The following is a 15,980-nucleotide window of genomic DNA, read 5'->3' as shown; positions in this document are numbered from 1 at the left end:
CTAAAACTGATACAAAAGCAAGCAGTTGTGGCTAAGTCACTAAGATTCCAAGACAAATGAGAAATAGCCTTTCTGTTGAGTGGAAATACTGGGACAGAAATACAGTTCTTCCTTCTGATCCAGGGCTGACATCCTGCTTTTGCCGCCCCTGAAACAGCCTGGGCAGTCTTAGTACATTTAACTCCGCCCCTCCTTGAGAAACCCAGCCTTTATTTATACAATGTCTGTGGTCCAACTGAGCTCAGAGGGTGCCTGCGTGTGTTGTGTGTTTGTGTGTGTTTGCTTGGGTGTGTGTGAACGCCTGCATGTGGTGGGGGAGATGTTCTGGAGTCACAAGATCGTCTGGTTCCGAGTGGTTTTAATCTGCGAAGCATTAGGGGATCATGGAGAACTTTTTTTCGGGTAACAAGAGAACTAAGTAAGTACATAGAACTCTGAACTTAAATCTGAATGAAATGAAGTGAAGACAGTCCATTCAATCTGGATGTTCTCCCCCCCCCCCCCTTAAATCCATAAATGCTTAGAGGAAAATGTCAGTTTTAAACTGAATGGGGACTGTTTTAAGGAACACAAAAGTAGAATGCTTTAAAGTGGAGGGGGGAGAAAACCGAGAAACTGCTAAGGAAACCTGGCCAGCATCCAGCTGTGTTACAAGCCCTTTTGGTTTTAACTGATTGCATTCTTAGATGCTATGATCTGATTTGAGCTTTTTTTCTTTTTATGTTTCTTTTCTTGTGAAGCTGAGGCCAAGACTTCCGCTCCTTGACTGAGTGACTTAAAGGATGTTATAAAAACAAGATAGTGCAGGAAGCAAAAGATTGGCACCCTATGGAGCTTAGGTTATTAATTGCAGCTATTATTGTTAGCCTGGGTTTTTAAACCCAGGTTGGGTATGTGAATGTCATTCATGGATGCATTTTTGTCAATTGTTCACTGACTTTGGGAGATCCCATGGTTCTTTGGCGAACTTCCTTGGAAAGTTCAGAAGGCATGGAGCAAACTTGACTTCGCTGTGGAAAAAATAGGACACGTTTCTGACTTTTACACTGCCAACAACAACAACAACAAATAGCTACTATGCATTTTCCAGCAATGTGGACAGAAGCCAAGTGAAGGTGAACTGGTCATGGTTTGTCGCCAGATCTTCCTTTGTCGTCGGCGTTTCTGCCCACGACCCTTCTTTTTGGGCTTAGTGGTAGCAATCTGCCTCTTCTACCAGACTCTGACACTCATAGGGACAAGGAAACTTATATCAGCTGTTACCGGGGCTTCCCCATACAAACTGGCTGAAATTTATCAAAGCCAATCCAAGGAAACTGTCACCAGGGACACGTATTGCTTCCTGTCATCAGATGATGCGCAGGCAACTCAAAAGGTAAGTAAATCTCATGAATTTAAGTGAGAGCACTTTTCACGAGGACAACACTCTGTCTTTCTCTCTGTTATTCCTGGATAACTAAAATTAACCTTCATGCGGTCTGAAAGAGATCCAGAGTATAAACAGGGCTGAGAATGACCTCACAACAATGTGAAGTTCAAAAAACATGTCGACATTAACTCCAACCTTTAGCATGCTTGTTGCCTGCCAGAAAGTCCTAAACAAATTTGCTTAAAGTATTCCATAATTATTCTCTCCCCTCCACAACCCTTCTCTCTCTGTCTTTTGTCTCTTTCTGTTTGTTTTTCTGTTTCTGTCTCTTCTCTCAGAATTTCAGTTCATCATGGTTAACTGAAGGATACTTTTTTGGGTAGGTTTTATGCTTTTTAAGTTTTTAGATCAAGCAAGTAAATCAAAGTCTTATAGAAGAACTTCATAAAAAGGATGTCCCTCTATACCTCTAGAACTATGGGAGTAAAATAATAACCATATATTCCTTTACTATACGAGTTTATATGAAGATTTTCTATGACTTCTTTAAAAATTTTATTGAATACATTTTTAAATAAGTAGAATATAATTTGTTTATAAAAATATTTTGTCTCACTAAATCTTTAAGAAGTGCTTTATATGAAAATTACAATATTCAATAATTTACAAAATTAGAAAAGTATAAATTATGTTTACAGCCTTTGTGGGAACTTTGACAAATCTTGTCAAAGATGTCAGTACTACATATGCACTACACCACAGCCTCAGTATTACACTGTCCTCTAAGTTCCTTACTATAGATAGAGCAATGTGAGAGTGAAATCCTTTGGATATTTCCAGCAATAAACTCCTGTGACAGTGAACCTGCCTTATACTGAACTGTATACTACCATAGATAGATTTGTAACAAGACTCCACTGCAGTTATTTTTATTTGGGAATCTGATGCTAGTACATTATAACCACATTAGAAGTAGATAACACCAAGGATACTGATAAGTGGAATGGAACTTTATTGAATGATTGTTGAAATCAGTTTCTGAATACAAATAAGTGTTTATTGAATCAATCAATTCACCAAGTGTTTTAAGCATCTTGGAAGATATTCATTCCCTTGTTCAATAAACTCCAGTGCCTCTCTATAACCTCTAATAAAAAATGAAAACTGTTGTGCTTGGCATTTAAGGCCATTTGCAATCTGGATCCAGTATACTTTTTGAGGCTTATTCTACATAATTGCCCTTTTCATGTCCTACAGTGAAGCCCATGTGGCTGTCGAGCTATTTCTTAGACAAAACATTCCATCTCCCGACTCCATGCCTTTGTAAAGGCAGTTTCCCATGACTGGAATGCATTTTTGCCTCATTCCTCATTGCTGCTTCTTAGAAAAACTAGTTTCATTCAAAGTCCAGTTCAAGTACCAGCTCTTACACGAAGTGTTTCCTGATATCCCTAGATATTAACAACCTTCTCCTAAAATTACCTTTATTTCATTTTATGTGTATTCTATATGTACTTGTGCATGTATATGGTGTCCATTTGTCCCCTACTCCCCTATACGCACTCCCCTGTAGTAGTGGGGATTGTTTCACTTTTGGTTTTTTATCTTGGGTCCAGCACAGTGAGGGGCACATAGTACATGCTTAATATATGTATGTTGATCAATTAATTGATTTAAGATGCAGTCTCAACACTTAAGAAGCTTATTGTATAATAGGGGTAGATAAAATGCATAGATATAATAGATAATAGAGTATAAGACAAAATCAATAAGAACCCTTAAAAACATATAAATTGAGGGGCAGCTAGGTGGCACAGTGGATAAAGCACCAGGCCTGGATTCAGGAGGACCTGAGTTCAAATCCTCAGACACTTGACACTTACTAGCTGTATGACCCATGGCAAATCAACCGTAATTGCCCTAAGAAAAAGAGAGGTATAAATTAAATCAAGCACCCATGTTCAAGGCACTGGGATAGGTGCTCAAGATGCAAAGATCTGCAGCCTTGAAGAGCTTATAGAAAGAATAAGACCTATTCCAAAGTAAGTATGACATAAAGAAGATTGTGATCAGGGCAGAATAAGAATCCAGACAAAGTACTCAAAGCAATATAAGGAGAGATCAGGGAAGGCAAAAGTGATAAATAAACAAGGAGAAATACTTCAGTAAAGTGAGTACCTGCATGCTTTGTAGCTGTGTGACAGATGACATGGGATCCAAACAAGCATTGATCTGAGTTAGAAGGGATCTCAGAGGCTGCTTAGACCAAGTAGTAGAATTTGCTTAGAATGTGTATGTGTAAATGGAAGTAGAATGAAATTAGGCTAAAAAGGAAGTTTGGAGCAAGAGTATGAAGGGTATAAAATGGCAACCTGAGGAGTTTTCACCATCTGAAGGTTTTTTAGAGAAGCAGACTTGCACCCCTAGGATATCTATTTTGGCAGTCAGGTGAGGGATGTGTTAGAAGGGGAAAGACTGAAAGACAGTGACTACTTAGAATGATATTACATTTGATTGATAGGTTTGAATAAAAGCCTTTTGGAGGCAAAACACTTGAAATAATAGCTAACAACTATAGCCACAACAACACCAATAAAAGCTAGCATTTGTATAGCACCTACTGTGTGTTAAACACTTTACAAATATCTCGCTTGATCCTCAAAACAAACCTGGGTGATAAGTGCTATTATTATTCCCATTTTAGAGTAGGGAAAACTGAGGCAAACAGAGGTTAAGTGACTTGCCCAAGGGTATACAGTAAATTTCCAATGCTGCATTTGAACTCAGGTCTTCTTGACTCCAGGCCCATGGCTCTATTCCCTACAACAACTAGTTTCCACTTAGCTAAGTCCTAAAGGATGAGTAGAATTTTAATAGGTAAAATCTTAGAAGGTAGGGAGGGCAGGTATTGCAAGTAGATAGAATTGCATGAGTAAATGCTCTTCACCAAGAAAGTATGAGGGAAGAATAAGAAGTGTTGGGAGCATGGAGTTTCTATAGGAAAATAGTGGAATTCTGGAAAGACAGATTGAGGTCATATCATGATGGCTCTTTTTTTTTTTTTTAAGTGAGGCAATTGGGGTTAAGTGACTTGCCCAGGGTCACACAGCTAGTAAGTGTTAAGTGTCTGAGGCCGGATTTGAACTCAGGTACTCCTGACTCCAAGGCTGGTGCTCTATCCACTGCGCCACCTAGCTGCCCCTCATGATGGCTCTTGTATGCCAGGTTAAGAAGAATGGATTTTATTTTGTTGTCAGTGAGGGGTTAGTGAAGGTTTATGAACAGGGGAATGATATGATTGGAACTATGCTTTTAAAAATTTTAATCTGGCTGTAGTGTGGGGGATGGATTGGTTCCTTTTTTGTGTCAGGGGTATCACTACTCTTAACAATTTAGAAATCAAACTTGATTCCTTATTCACCATCACCCCAAATATCCAGTCACCACATCTTGATTCTGTATCAACAATATATAGAGCAATGATTGATAACCTTGCTACTTATGCACCCACCAATCAAACGATAAATATTTATTAAGTGTCTACTATACCCTAGTTCAAGCTTTTGGTACCTTGCACATGAATTAGTCTCCCTTTCTCAAATCTCTCCCTTCTTTCTTCTTCTTCTTTTTTTAAATGGGCAAACAGGGTTAAGTGACTTGCCCAGGGTCATACTGATGGTAAGTATCTGAGGTCAGATTTGAACTCAGGTCCAACTGACTCCAGGGCCAGTGCTCTATCCACTACTCCACCTAGCCACCCCAGGTCTCTCCCTTCCATAATTCATCCATCTCACATGTTCCAAAATCATTTTTCTAAAGCACAGGTCTTTGTATCACTCTCCTGCTCAGCAAACTCCAGTGGCTCCCTGCCAAATCAACTAGTGCTGAAGAGGAATGATGCTCTAGCACCTGGGTCCTCATTGGTTCCCTGCTTTCTCTAAAATGGAGTACAAACTCTTATTTGGCCTTTAAATCCTTTCTGCCCTCCACATGCTCTTTGGGCCAGCCAAACTGGCCCCCTTTCTATTCATTACATGATACCCACTATCTCTTTCCTCCATGATTGTGGACTGGCTGTACTCCCAGGCTAGAAGGCACTCTCTCCTCAACTCCATCTCTTAGAAATTCTTATTTCTCTGAAAGATTGCCCTCATTTGCCAATGAAGACATTTCAAATGCTAGTGCCTTCCCCCACATCAGCTGCCCTTCCCAAATCACATTTTATTTACTTTGTATCTCCTGGATATGATAACATGTTATCTCTAGTAAGATCCTATTTGTAAAGCATTTAGCATTATGCCTACCTACCACAGAGTAGGCACTTCAAAATGCTTATTCTCTTTCACTCTGCTATGTGATCAGATTATTTCTCTTGATAAATACTAGCTTCTTGAAGGCAGAAATAGTTTAACTTTTGTTTGTCTATCCCAGCAAGTCAACAATAATTTATCCAACACTTACTATGTGCCAGGTGCTATGCCTAGTACTGGAGATACAGAAAAGGAAAAAAAAAGGCAAAAAATAGTTCCTTGCTCTCAAGGAGTTCACAGCATAATGAGGAGGATAATGTGCCAACAATTATGTACAGGAAGACCTATACATAGGCTAACTTTGAGACAGTCAGAGAGGGAAGACAGTAACAATAAAGAGGAGTGGAAAAGGCTTCTTGCAGAAGATGGGACTTTGACTGAGGCTTGATGGGATCAAGGGGAAGCTAGGAGGCAGAGAGGAGGGGGTATCCCAGGCATGAAGGACAGCCAGTGAAAATGTTGAGAGTCAAGAGACGGCATGTTGTGCATGAGTTAGCAGGCCGGTGTTGCTGGATTGTAGAGAATGGGGAGGGCAGTAAGGTATGAGAAGACTGGAAAGATGGCGGGGTTGGAAACAGGGGGAAGGTGATCAATTATTAAAAGCCAAACAAAGGATTTTATATTTGATCCTAGAAGTAATAGGGAGCCATTGGAGTTGATTGAAAAGGTACAACAATGACATCTTCATCATCAACAATACTTATACAGTGCTTTAGGTTTGCAAAAGCACTTTACAAACATTATCCCATTTTATCCTCACAGCAACTTGGGGAAGTAGATGCTATTATTAGCTCCATTTTACAGATCACAGTGATCACAATGCCAATCACAGAATAGGTCCTTAATAAATGCTGATTGGTCCATTAAAGGTAAGGAGACTTGGAAGTTTTTAGAGCATGCTCTCCATATCACTTATCTCATTTGACTTTTGCAACAACCCTGTGACAAAGGGGAGGCCTTATTTAGATTAATTCTACAGAGGAGAAGACTGAAGTTCAGATAGGTTGTGATTTATACAGTTACATGGGACAAGTGACAGCTAGGGGGCACAGTGGATAGAGGCCCTGAAGTCAGGAAGATTCACCTTCCTGAGTTCAAATGCAGCCTCAGACACCTACTAGCTGTGTAACCCTGAGAAAGTCACTTAATCCTGTAAGATCTATACTACTGATTTGTGAAATCACAACTGCAGGGATTTATAGTTCTATGAAACAATGTAGAGCTAAAGCCTTTCTTGACTTTGATAAAAAAAAACATTTTTTTTTAAATTTTGACTCCCTTTCAATGCTTATTCTGGATCAATCAGGTCATAAAACACCTTCACTTTGAGACATCTTGACATAAATCTAACTTATAGTCAAATGCAAGCATTTTAAACTGCTGTCATATAATTATAGGGGAGGTCTTTTTGTTTGTTTGTCTTAGTTCAGACCCATGATTTTGCTGGTGTAGGGAGTTCCCAAGGAAGAATATCCTTTTATCATTACAGAACCACAAACATTCTTCAACTCACAGTCTTAAAATATTGTCTGAGGAATAAAGGGGCTATCTATGTGACTTAACTAGGATCACACTGATGGCATATGACAAACATGGGATTTTGAACCGATGTTCTCCTGGCTCTGAAACTAACTTTCTACTCACTGTGCCATATTGCCTTTGAATTTCAGGGTATAAATTTATTTTCATATGTTTGTTTTCAGTTTGTGGAAGTGGTATAGCATAGTGAAATGAATGTAGACATGGAGTCAGTTAGACCTGTGTTCCAACCACTTAGTCCTATGGGCCTCAGCCAATGACCTAGAACTTTTATATAAGATCATGAACTGGTTGCTTGGCATCTGCTTGGTGGAAGAAGTTCCCATACTGGGAGTTGCTCATACCAACTAAATCACAAGTCCTTCCATATTCCCATATTGTTTCCAGTTTAGTCCTCTGCTCACCAACATTTCATCCTTATTTGGAAGTATCTAGCTCACTAGGAGTACAGCTAGGTGGCTCACTGGATAATGTGTTGGGCCTGAAATCAGAAAGACTCTTCTTCCTGAGTTCAACTCTAGCCTCAGACACTTATTAGCTGTGTGACCCTGGGCAAGTCACTTAGTCCTGTTTGCCTTATTTTCCTCATCTGTAAACTGAACTTGAGAAGGAAATGGCAAACCACTCTAGTATCTTTGCCAAAAACAACCCAAAAGTGGTCACCAAGAGTCAGGCATGACAGAAACAATTGAAAAACAAAGTTTACCAAGTTTAATTTATTTATATTTTAAAGTCACTGTCTAACTTTAATTTTTGTTTTAACCATTTACTAAAATAACCAAAAAAACCCTCTTAAAAGCCTAATCTTAAAAAGTAGCTGGACATTTTTTTTTTTTAGTTTTCAAATTTCTGTTTTAAAAAATGCCTAAAGTTGGTATTAAGTGAAGGAACATGATATTTTGAGGGCAAAGTTTTTAGTCACTGACTTCATAGGGTTTCTTATTTTCCTACTTGACTTTATATGACTTTTGTGTTTTTCCATGTAACTTTAGTCATATGTTAACTGTTAATGGTGTGCCTACAACATTGGGTCTCTCTTTACTTAGAAACCATATGAAACTCATTGACTGGATGTCTAAAACATTCACTGTTAAATTCTCTTCCCAGAAATTCTGACCACATGTGATGGACATTATTTTAAATTGTTTACAGTCTTAGACAATTTTATTCCATCAGTAAGGTACTGACATCACAAGAATACTTCAGAAGCCTTTCTGGTAAGGAGAAGAACTACATCACCAAACATTTATCACCTGCTTCCATATTTAGCTTATAATTTGTGCCATGCTCCAACCTAGGATGAATGTTCATGCATTGACTTTTCTCCAAGATATGAAGATGAAGAGTCAATCAGGAAGAAACTGACCAAGATCAGATTTGCATGAACTTTCCTTGTATCTTTCTAAAGTAAAAGAGATGAACAGCTATTCTATAATTGATCATTTATTTATGATACTTGATAAGAATAATACTTTAATATTATTAAATTATAAATTATTAAAATAATTTATTTATGATACTTGATAAGATTCAGGTAATGAAAAAATCCTTCCTGAGAAATATGCCAAGTTTATCCTTGACAACTGCCTAAAACATTATTTTATAAATGAGAAGTCAAATTGATTTCCTTTAGTTGAGTTGCTAGCATAGTGCCTGGCACATAGTGGGCACTTAATAAATGCTTGTTGAGTTAATCAAATTACTGAAAGATCAACAAAAAATTCCTCCTGACAGCATACTAAGGAATTTATTAGTATTTTCATAGACTTAACAGATTTCTCTCCTGGTTGGAAGGCCAGTGGCCATCTAGTCCAACCCTTTTCTGAAGAAAAATTCCCTCTAAAATGTACGAAACAATTGGGGTTCTTTGTTGAGTGTATATATTGCAATTCATGCCTTTATTATTTTTAAATTCTATTAACCAGGGCAGCTAGAGGGCACAGTGGATAGAGCAGCAGCCCTGGAGTCAGGAGGACCTGAGTTCATATCCAGCCTCAGACATTTGACACTTACTAGCTGTGTGGCCTTGGGCAAGTCACTTAACCCTCATTGCCTCACCAAAAAAAAAATTGTATTTACTCTACCTAAAAGTATACAGCTGTAACTGTATTTAAATTTCACAAAAGAAAAGACCTATTTTAGACTCAGTTCTATAGGTTCATGAAAAGAGAGAACATCCTTGAAGGAAGTAATAGTTTCAAAGGATGGCTTTAGAAATCACTCCAAGTACTTTGTTTTTAATTACAGTTCTTACTGTTCATGAATGAGTATCTCGAAGTAGTTTGGTAATTGTCATTTTTAAAGGAATACTTTGTCAGTCCAATCAGGAAAGGGTGTGGACCACAAAATAAAGATGTGAGGACTTCACCAATTATACCTTTAAGACTGAGATCTGGCTCATTGTCTAGAACTATTTTCAGGAAAGATTGAGATCATTATGTGGCCATTGCCAACTTTCCATATTGAGAAAGAACTCTTTCCCTGTTTTTGGCAAAATATAAACTGTTCTTTCCACTTTGCCCCTCTAAAGTATTCTGCTAAGAAGATATTTTTTTCAAGTTAACTCCCCATTTTTTTTCCTAGCTTTCCTTTCTGAAAGCTTAAGGATTTTTGGTTATGTTTCAGCAGGTCTTTAAACAGTATCTACTTAAGATTTCAAAACAAGTTCAGCTATTGAAAAAATAGCATTTAAAAAGCATTTAGTCTATAAAAAGCACAGAGTAGCAAGGCAACATGGTAGAGTTCATAGAGAATTGACTTCAGAGTTGGGAGGATCTAGGATAAAATCTCAACAAGAGATAAAAAATAACTGCCATATATATATATATATAACTTTGAAGTTGATGAAGTACTTTTTATCCATTATCTTACTTGATTATGATAAACCTCTCAAGACAGAAAACACTTGATGTTTTCAGAAAGTAGAGAGATTTAGCTGCAATACAGATTTAGATAACAAATTAATTTTCAAAGTGTTATGGGTAAAGATGGTGTCAATATAATTTCATAGAATAGTGAAATGCTACTGAAGGGAAAATGAGTCTACATCCAATTTGGTGTAATTCCCAACTCACCACAATCATCTCAAGAGCATTTAGAGATGAAAATAAAAGAAAGATGACAAACAGGTGGAAATGGAATAGATCTGTCAGAACCTCCATTACAAAATAGTTTATCAATCACAATACCCGCTGCATTTGGGATCTACCACCTCATTCCTTGAAGTGTTATATAAGGAAGAAGAAATAAGATAAGAAGAACAACTGGACCAGGCCAAGTAAACACAGAAAAAACAAGCTGGGTTGGATGTGGAAAAACAATTTTTTGGAAAGATTTCAATTTTCAAGACATTGAAAAAATCAGGATATTTTGAAGGATCAGTAAATCATAGATGATATTATTAAAAACATCAATAACCATTGACATTTACATAGTGCTAGCCTGTGCCTTTATAAAATCTTGATGAGAATGATCTATACACATATCAATATGGAGAGTCTCAAATATGTATAGATGTATCTGTATGTACATATATAAATATATACATACATATATATGTATATATATATGTGTATATATATATATATATAGAGAGAGAGAGAGAGAGAGAGAGAGTATTTTTAATGAAAATATAAGAAGAAAACCAACAGGGTTTTTCCAACAATTTTCTAGATCAGACATCTTTACCTTTGCACAATTGATAGAAAAGTGTAGAGAAGATAAGATCCTCACATATTTTTAATTTCTTTATTATAAAAAACATTTAACTTTGTAGAGGAAAATATAGGCTTAAAGACTCTAACAAGGCATTTTCCATACATATGGTGAGTTTATTTAAGATTCTTTGACATACATAATAACGGTATTCTTGTTTAATGATCGTCTTATAATCAACACTAAGTGAAGCAAAAAAAAAAAAAAAAAAGACAGGTGCATGTGTGGTTACCTAGGGTGTTCATTAGAGTCTAAATCAAAGGCAGATTCCATATTGATGGTGAAGTCCTCTTGTGTTACTGTTTGGAGATGGCATTTTGTTGTTTCAAAAAGTACCAGAATACTACAGAGCCTGTTCAGAACTACCTGGTCACTCCAACAGTCCACAGAGGGAAAAACAAAAAGATAAAGCATGTCTTTTATTCAGACTATGAAATACAATTGAGTGGGTGGGTTACCCACTAAATTAGTCCAACAGTACATGTATCTTGGATAGGCACTGTATTTGGACAATAAGTTGGGATTTGTACAGAAAGCAAGGAAGGAAACAATTATTTATTAAGTACCTACTATGTTCCAAGCTCTTTATAAATATTATCTCCTTTGATCATCACAACCCTGAAGGGTAGTTGGTATTATATTCTCATTTTACAGTTGAGGAAACCAAGACAAAGAAAGGTAAAGTAACTTGCCTAAGGTCACACAAATAGTAAGTGTTTGAGGCTAGATTCGAATTGAGGTTTTCCTAATTCTAGGCCCAGTGCTCTATCCAGTGGGACACCTAGCTAGTTACCTCTACATATTAAAGACAACAGACTGGATTGACTTTTGAGAAAAACGTGTAGTGGTCTAGTCATGAAACAGCTGTAAAAGATAACAAATGATCAGGCTGAGAACTGCATTTGTATCCATAGAATGGTGAAAAGCCTAGAGGAATTCCTCCTTCCCCCCTAGCTGAAGGGTTTGTGGGAGTACATGGGCAAGAGTCACACAGAACAAGAAGTTATGGCTAAGTTGTGGTCTGTGTGGTTGGCAGGAGTAACCACATTGATGAGATCATAGGCTCCATTGAAGAAATTTTGAAATATAGGCATAATTATCTCTGGCATATAGGAAATCAGAAAACACATTCAACTGTAAGCAAATACATCTGAATAAGACATCTTAGTACTTTCTGTTCAGAAAAATTGGTTCACAAGTCTAAACTGACTGAAAACAGCAAATTCCTGTTGTGTATGATTATAGTGTCAGCCTCCATCTTTTGCCTATTCTCCCAGTCTTCCTTGCCATCACTCATGACCTGATTAATTCTAAGTAGTCTAGAAGTAATATAGCTTTTACATAGTGAGTATAGCAGGTTCAGGGGGTCATTGACTTCCTTTCTCCAAGTGGGCACTTTGCCCACTTGCAGAATAGCTTTTGAGCCTACTATACTCTTGTCTTGTATTCTTATTCCCAAAAGCTATCTAGAATGAGTAGCCTATTTTTCTTGAAGTCATTATCACTCTTCTAATCACCTGGGCTCAAAATCTGGAAATCATTCTTGCCTTTGTACCCTCATTCACCCTATTCATTCAATCAGTTGTGAGATCTTTTCTATTCTATTTGTACATCCACAGATCTATTCTTCTAATTTACACCAGAACCACCTGAATTCAAATTCTTTTTACCTCTCACTTGGAATACTGCAATAGCCTTGTAATTGGGCTCCCTGAATCCAGACTATATAATTTTTAATATAGTCTCCACAGAGGTGCTAAAACAATAGCTCTAAAGCATTAATATGATTATGTTACTCCCTTTTAATGGTTCCCTGTTGCCCCAAGGATAATATGCATAAATCTCTTTTTTAGCATTTAAAGTCTTCCACAATCTGGCTCCAGTCTACACCCCAAACTGATTAGGAAAAACACACACACACACACACACACACACACACACTTTTTATTCCAGTAAAACTGGTCTTTTTTTCTAAGCCCCATACATGGCATGCCATCCTTTGTCTCTGTGTTTTTGCAGTCTGCCCCCATCATAAATGCTCATCTTTCCCACCTCTGCACTTAGAACCCCACCCCTCTTCATGCCTCTTAGCTCACGTGCCAACTCCTACAAGAGGCCTTTTCCAGTTTCTCCAGTTGATAATGCCCTGTCCCCAAATTACACTGAATTCATTTTGTGTAGACTTGTATTTACTCTTCCTTCCCTCTTTCCCTTAAATTGAATTTAAGCTTCTTGAAGTAGAGACTGTTTGTTTTGGGTTTGGGGCTTTTTTTGGCTCTTTTGTCCTCCATACCTAGCACAGAGTAGAACATTAAAAGCATGCATTTAAAGTTATAGAAAACTGATAAATACTTGTTGAATTTAATTGAGTCAAAGGACTTAGAGTTTTTGATTTGTTCCTTACTACCTTTGTACCTGTGTGACATTGGGAAAATCATTAAGTTCTCTGGGCCAAAGTTTTCTTACCTCTATCTATCCTTATTTTTGTCTATCAAATAAGGGATTTGGTTTTTAAAGTTCCCTTCTCTTTCTAAATAGATGATCCCATTATGTATTGTGCTAGACACTCAGGGGTTCTGAGTTCTAAGATAACAACTTTTGGGGAGGGAAGACATGTTAAGTTGGAAATATTTTGATCTTTCATTTCCTGCTTGGGGGACAGGGTTGAAGTCATCCACTTTTCTACTTGTGTTTCTCTTTTACCCATTATAAAGTATGGTCTTGGGATTGCTGATGACATATAAGGGTTTCTCAGAAAATTTTTTGACTTATCTCTTATCAAAATAATGTTACACTATAACTGTGTTTATACTTTGTTTCTGGAATGAATTAATCCTTCATTTATGATAATCCATAAGATGGAGACATATTGCTTTGTTGATATCTCATCAAAAGGAATTCTAGTTTCTTGATTATTGTAGTGATTATTTTTGTAGTAGCAATGAGGATGGGTTTCATTTTGCCCTAGCAAAATAGTCTGGAGATTGAAAAAAAAAAATTAGAAAATTAAAAACAAACAAACAAAGGAACGAACGAACAAACTCCTGCTGTGAGGAGTTACCTGGCTGCATTCGCCTTTCCTACCTCTACCTGGAGCTCTCCCTAGAAAAAGACTGAAAGATCTCTGACTCTAGAGTCAAAGGACCTGGGTAAAAATCTTTTCTCTTATACTATCTGTATTACTTTGGCCTAGTCATTTAGCTTCCCTGGGTCTCAGTTTCCTCATTTGAAAAATGGAGCATTCAGCTTAGATAGCTTTTTAAAGTCCCTTTCAACTCAAGATTTATAAATAGATTATAAGAGAGAATCCAGGATTATCTTGAGGAATATAGGTTCTTGGGGCCAGTCACATTGTCTTTCCCTCCTCCCTTTCCAACATCATATTGGGCACATAAATTCAAAGAATAAAAGAACCGAGACACAAATTCATATTTTATAGATCTTTAAAGGTCTGATATAATAGAAATAGATCTACATGATGTAGAAAAGTTCTTAGCCATATAATTTTGAATAAATGATCGCTACTCACAACTATATAAAATAAGTTTCAGGAACATTTAAAGTTTTTTATTTCCTTTGAAACATTTAGTGCCTTTAGCTCTTTATAACTGTTCACAATGAAGGACTTCACAATTTCTCAGTACATGATGGGTCATTCTAATCTCGTATAAAATTTTAAAAGGTAAGGAATTTGATTCTGTTTCTCCCTGTTCCTGGGACTGGTTAGTGATGGAGATAAAGCTGCAACTTGGTGAAACACACACTTTTTTTTTGCATTAAATCCCCAAACTATCCTTAAATAGTAGCACTATTCTCTAGACCAATTTTAGGTGTTAAATGTTCAACATCACCACACCAAATTTCCCTTTGTTTTTTGGAGCCCTAACAGTAGTATCTTAGATCTCAAAGCAAATAAAGAAATCAGCATATCATAATGCACTGGCTTATGTAGCACTTTACCCCTAAATCTGTTGCCTTAACTCTACCATCCTGTTCTCTCCAACTCCTCCTTCATCACAATCCGCATCTGCTTCTTCCAGGCCTTTGTGTAGTATATTATCAATTCCATTTCTTCCTTTTCCTCTTCTACAATCTTAACCTTTTTGATGGTATAATCTTGGTTCTTTCAGTTAGACAGTTTTCAGTTTTATTTAACCCATTCTGGAAAACTCTGGTTTAGGCTACATAAAAAAGTCAAGTCAACAAGCATTATTAACCCCTGCTTTGCTTAGCCAGGTAAGGAGCTAGTGTTGGGAATAAAATTTGAAGGAAAAAAGAAAGTCTTTACCCTTAAGGAACTCCAGTTTAATGAAGGGAAGAAAACAATTAAAAGAAAACTGAAAGGCATGGGGAAAGAAGGTATGTGTGGGGGGCAATGGTGGAGAAAGTCTAGAGAGTCAAAAGTGGAGCCCACAGAGGAATGAAAAAATGAACATGGCTGACATGGGCCTTTGGAGGCCTGAGAGAGGACCTACACATAGGAAACAGGAAGTTCTGGGTTCAAGTCTACCTCTAGCAAAAGGCCTTGTGCAAATCGTTTCATCTCTTGGTGCCCCAATCATAACTCTAAAACTACAAATTGCAGCCCAGGCACTTATCTGAATTGGTAGAGGGAGGCACCTTATTGGTATTTCCCTATTCCAGTGAACTCACAGATCTACTTTAAAAAACAAACATTGGTACATCAATGATCTATAATTTCATGAGTGTGAGTACTCTCTTGACCACAGAATTGGCTACCTCTCTGTGCCTTATTGGACAATCTTTGGGAAATAGCTATGCCCAGAAAGTCTATCAAATTGCAACAAACATAATGAAGTGCTTCTCCATACTTGGCTCAGATGACATAGCAGGGATTCTTAATCTGCTGTGAACTTAAATATATGTATATATATATATATATATATATATATATATATATATATATATATATAAACACAGTTGAACATAATTGATTTCCTTTGTATTCCTGCATGCTTTGTTTTTATAAATTTTAAAATATTATGGGTTCACAGGCTTCACCAGTCTTCTCAAGTGACCCATGACAT

General features: G+C 37.1%; 1 protein-coding gene across 1 annotated transcript in view; it reads left to right on the top strand.

Moving 5' to 3' along the window:
- The first annotated feature begins 262 nt into the window (after positions 1-262).
- The window catches only part of CPED1 (cadherin like and PC-esterase domain containing 1), a 442,403-nt gene continuing 426,685 nt past the window's right edge, over positions 263-15,980 (top strand). Inside the window, exons 1-2 of the mRNA XM_043967578.1 lie at positions 263-418; positions 741-1,375. Of these exons, the coding sequence (XP_043823513.1) occupies positions 1,127-1,375 (249 nt within the window). The 5' untranslated portion in view covers positions 263-418; positions 741-1,126. The remainder of the gene's footprint in view (positions 419-740; positions 1,376-15,980) is intronic.

Source organism: Dromiciops gliroides, chromosome 5 (genome assembly GCF_019393635.1).
Source record: "Dromiciops gliroides isolate mDroGli1 chromosome 5, mDroGli1.pri, whole genome shotgun sequence".
In the NCBI taxonomy this organism is placed as follows: Eukaryota; Metazoa; Chordata; class Mammalia; order Microbiotheria; family Microbiotheriidae; genus Dromiciops; species Dromiciops gliroides.
Note: the sequence above shows the minus strand (reverse complement) of the source record. Positions and strands in the feature narration are given on the sequence as shown.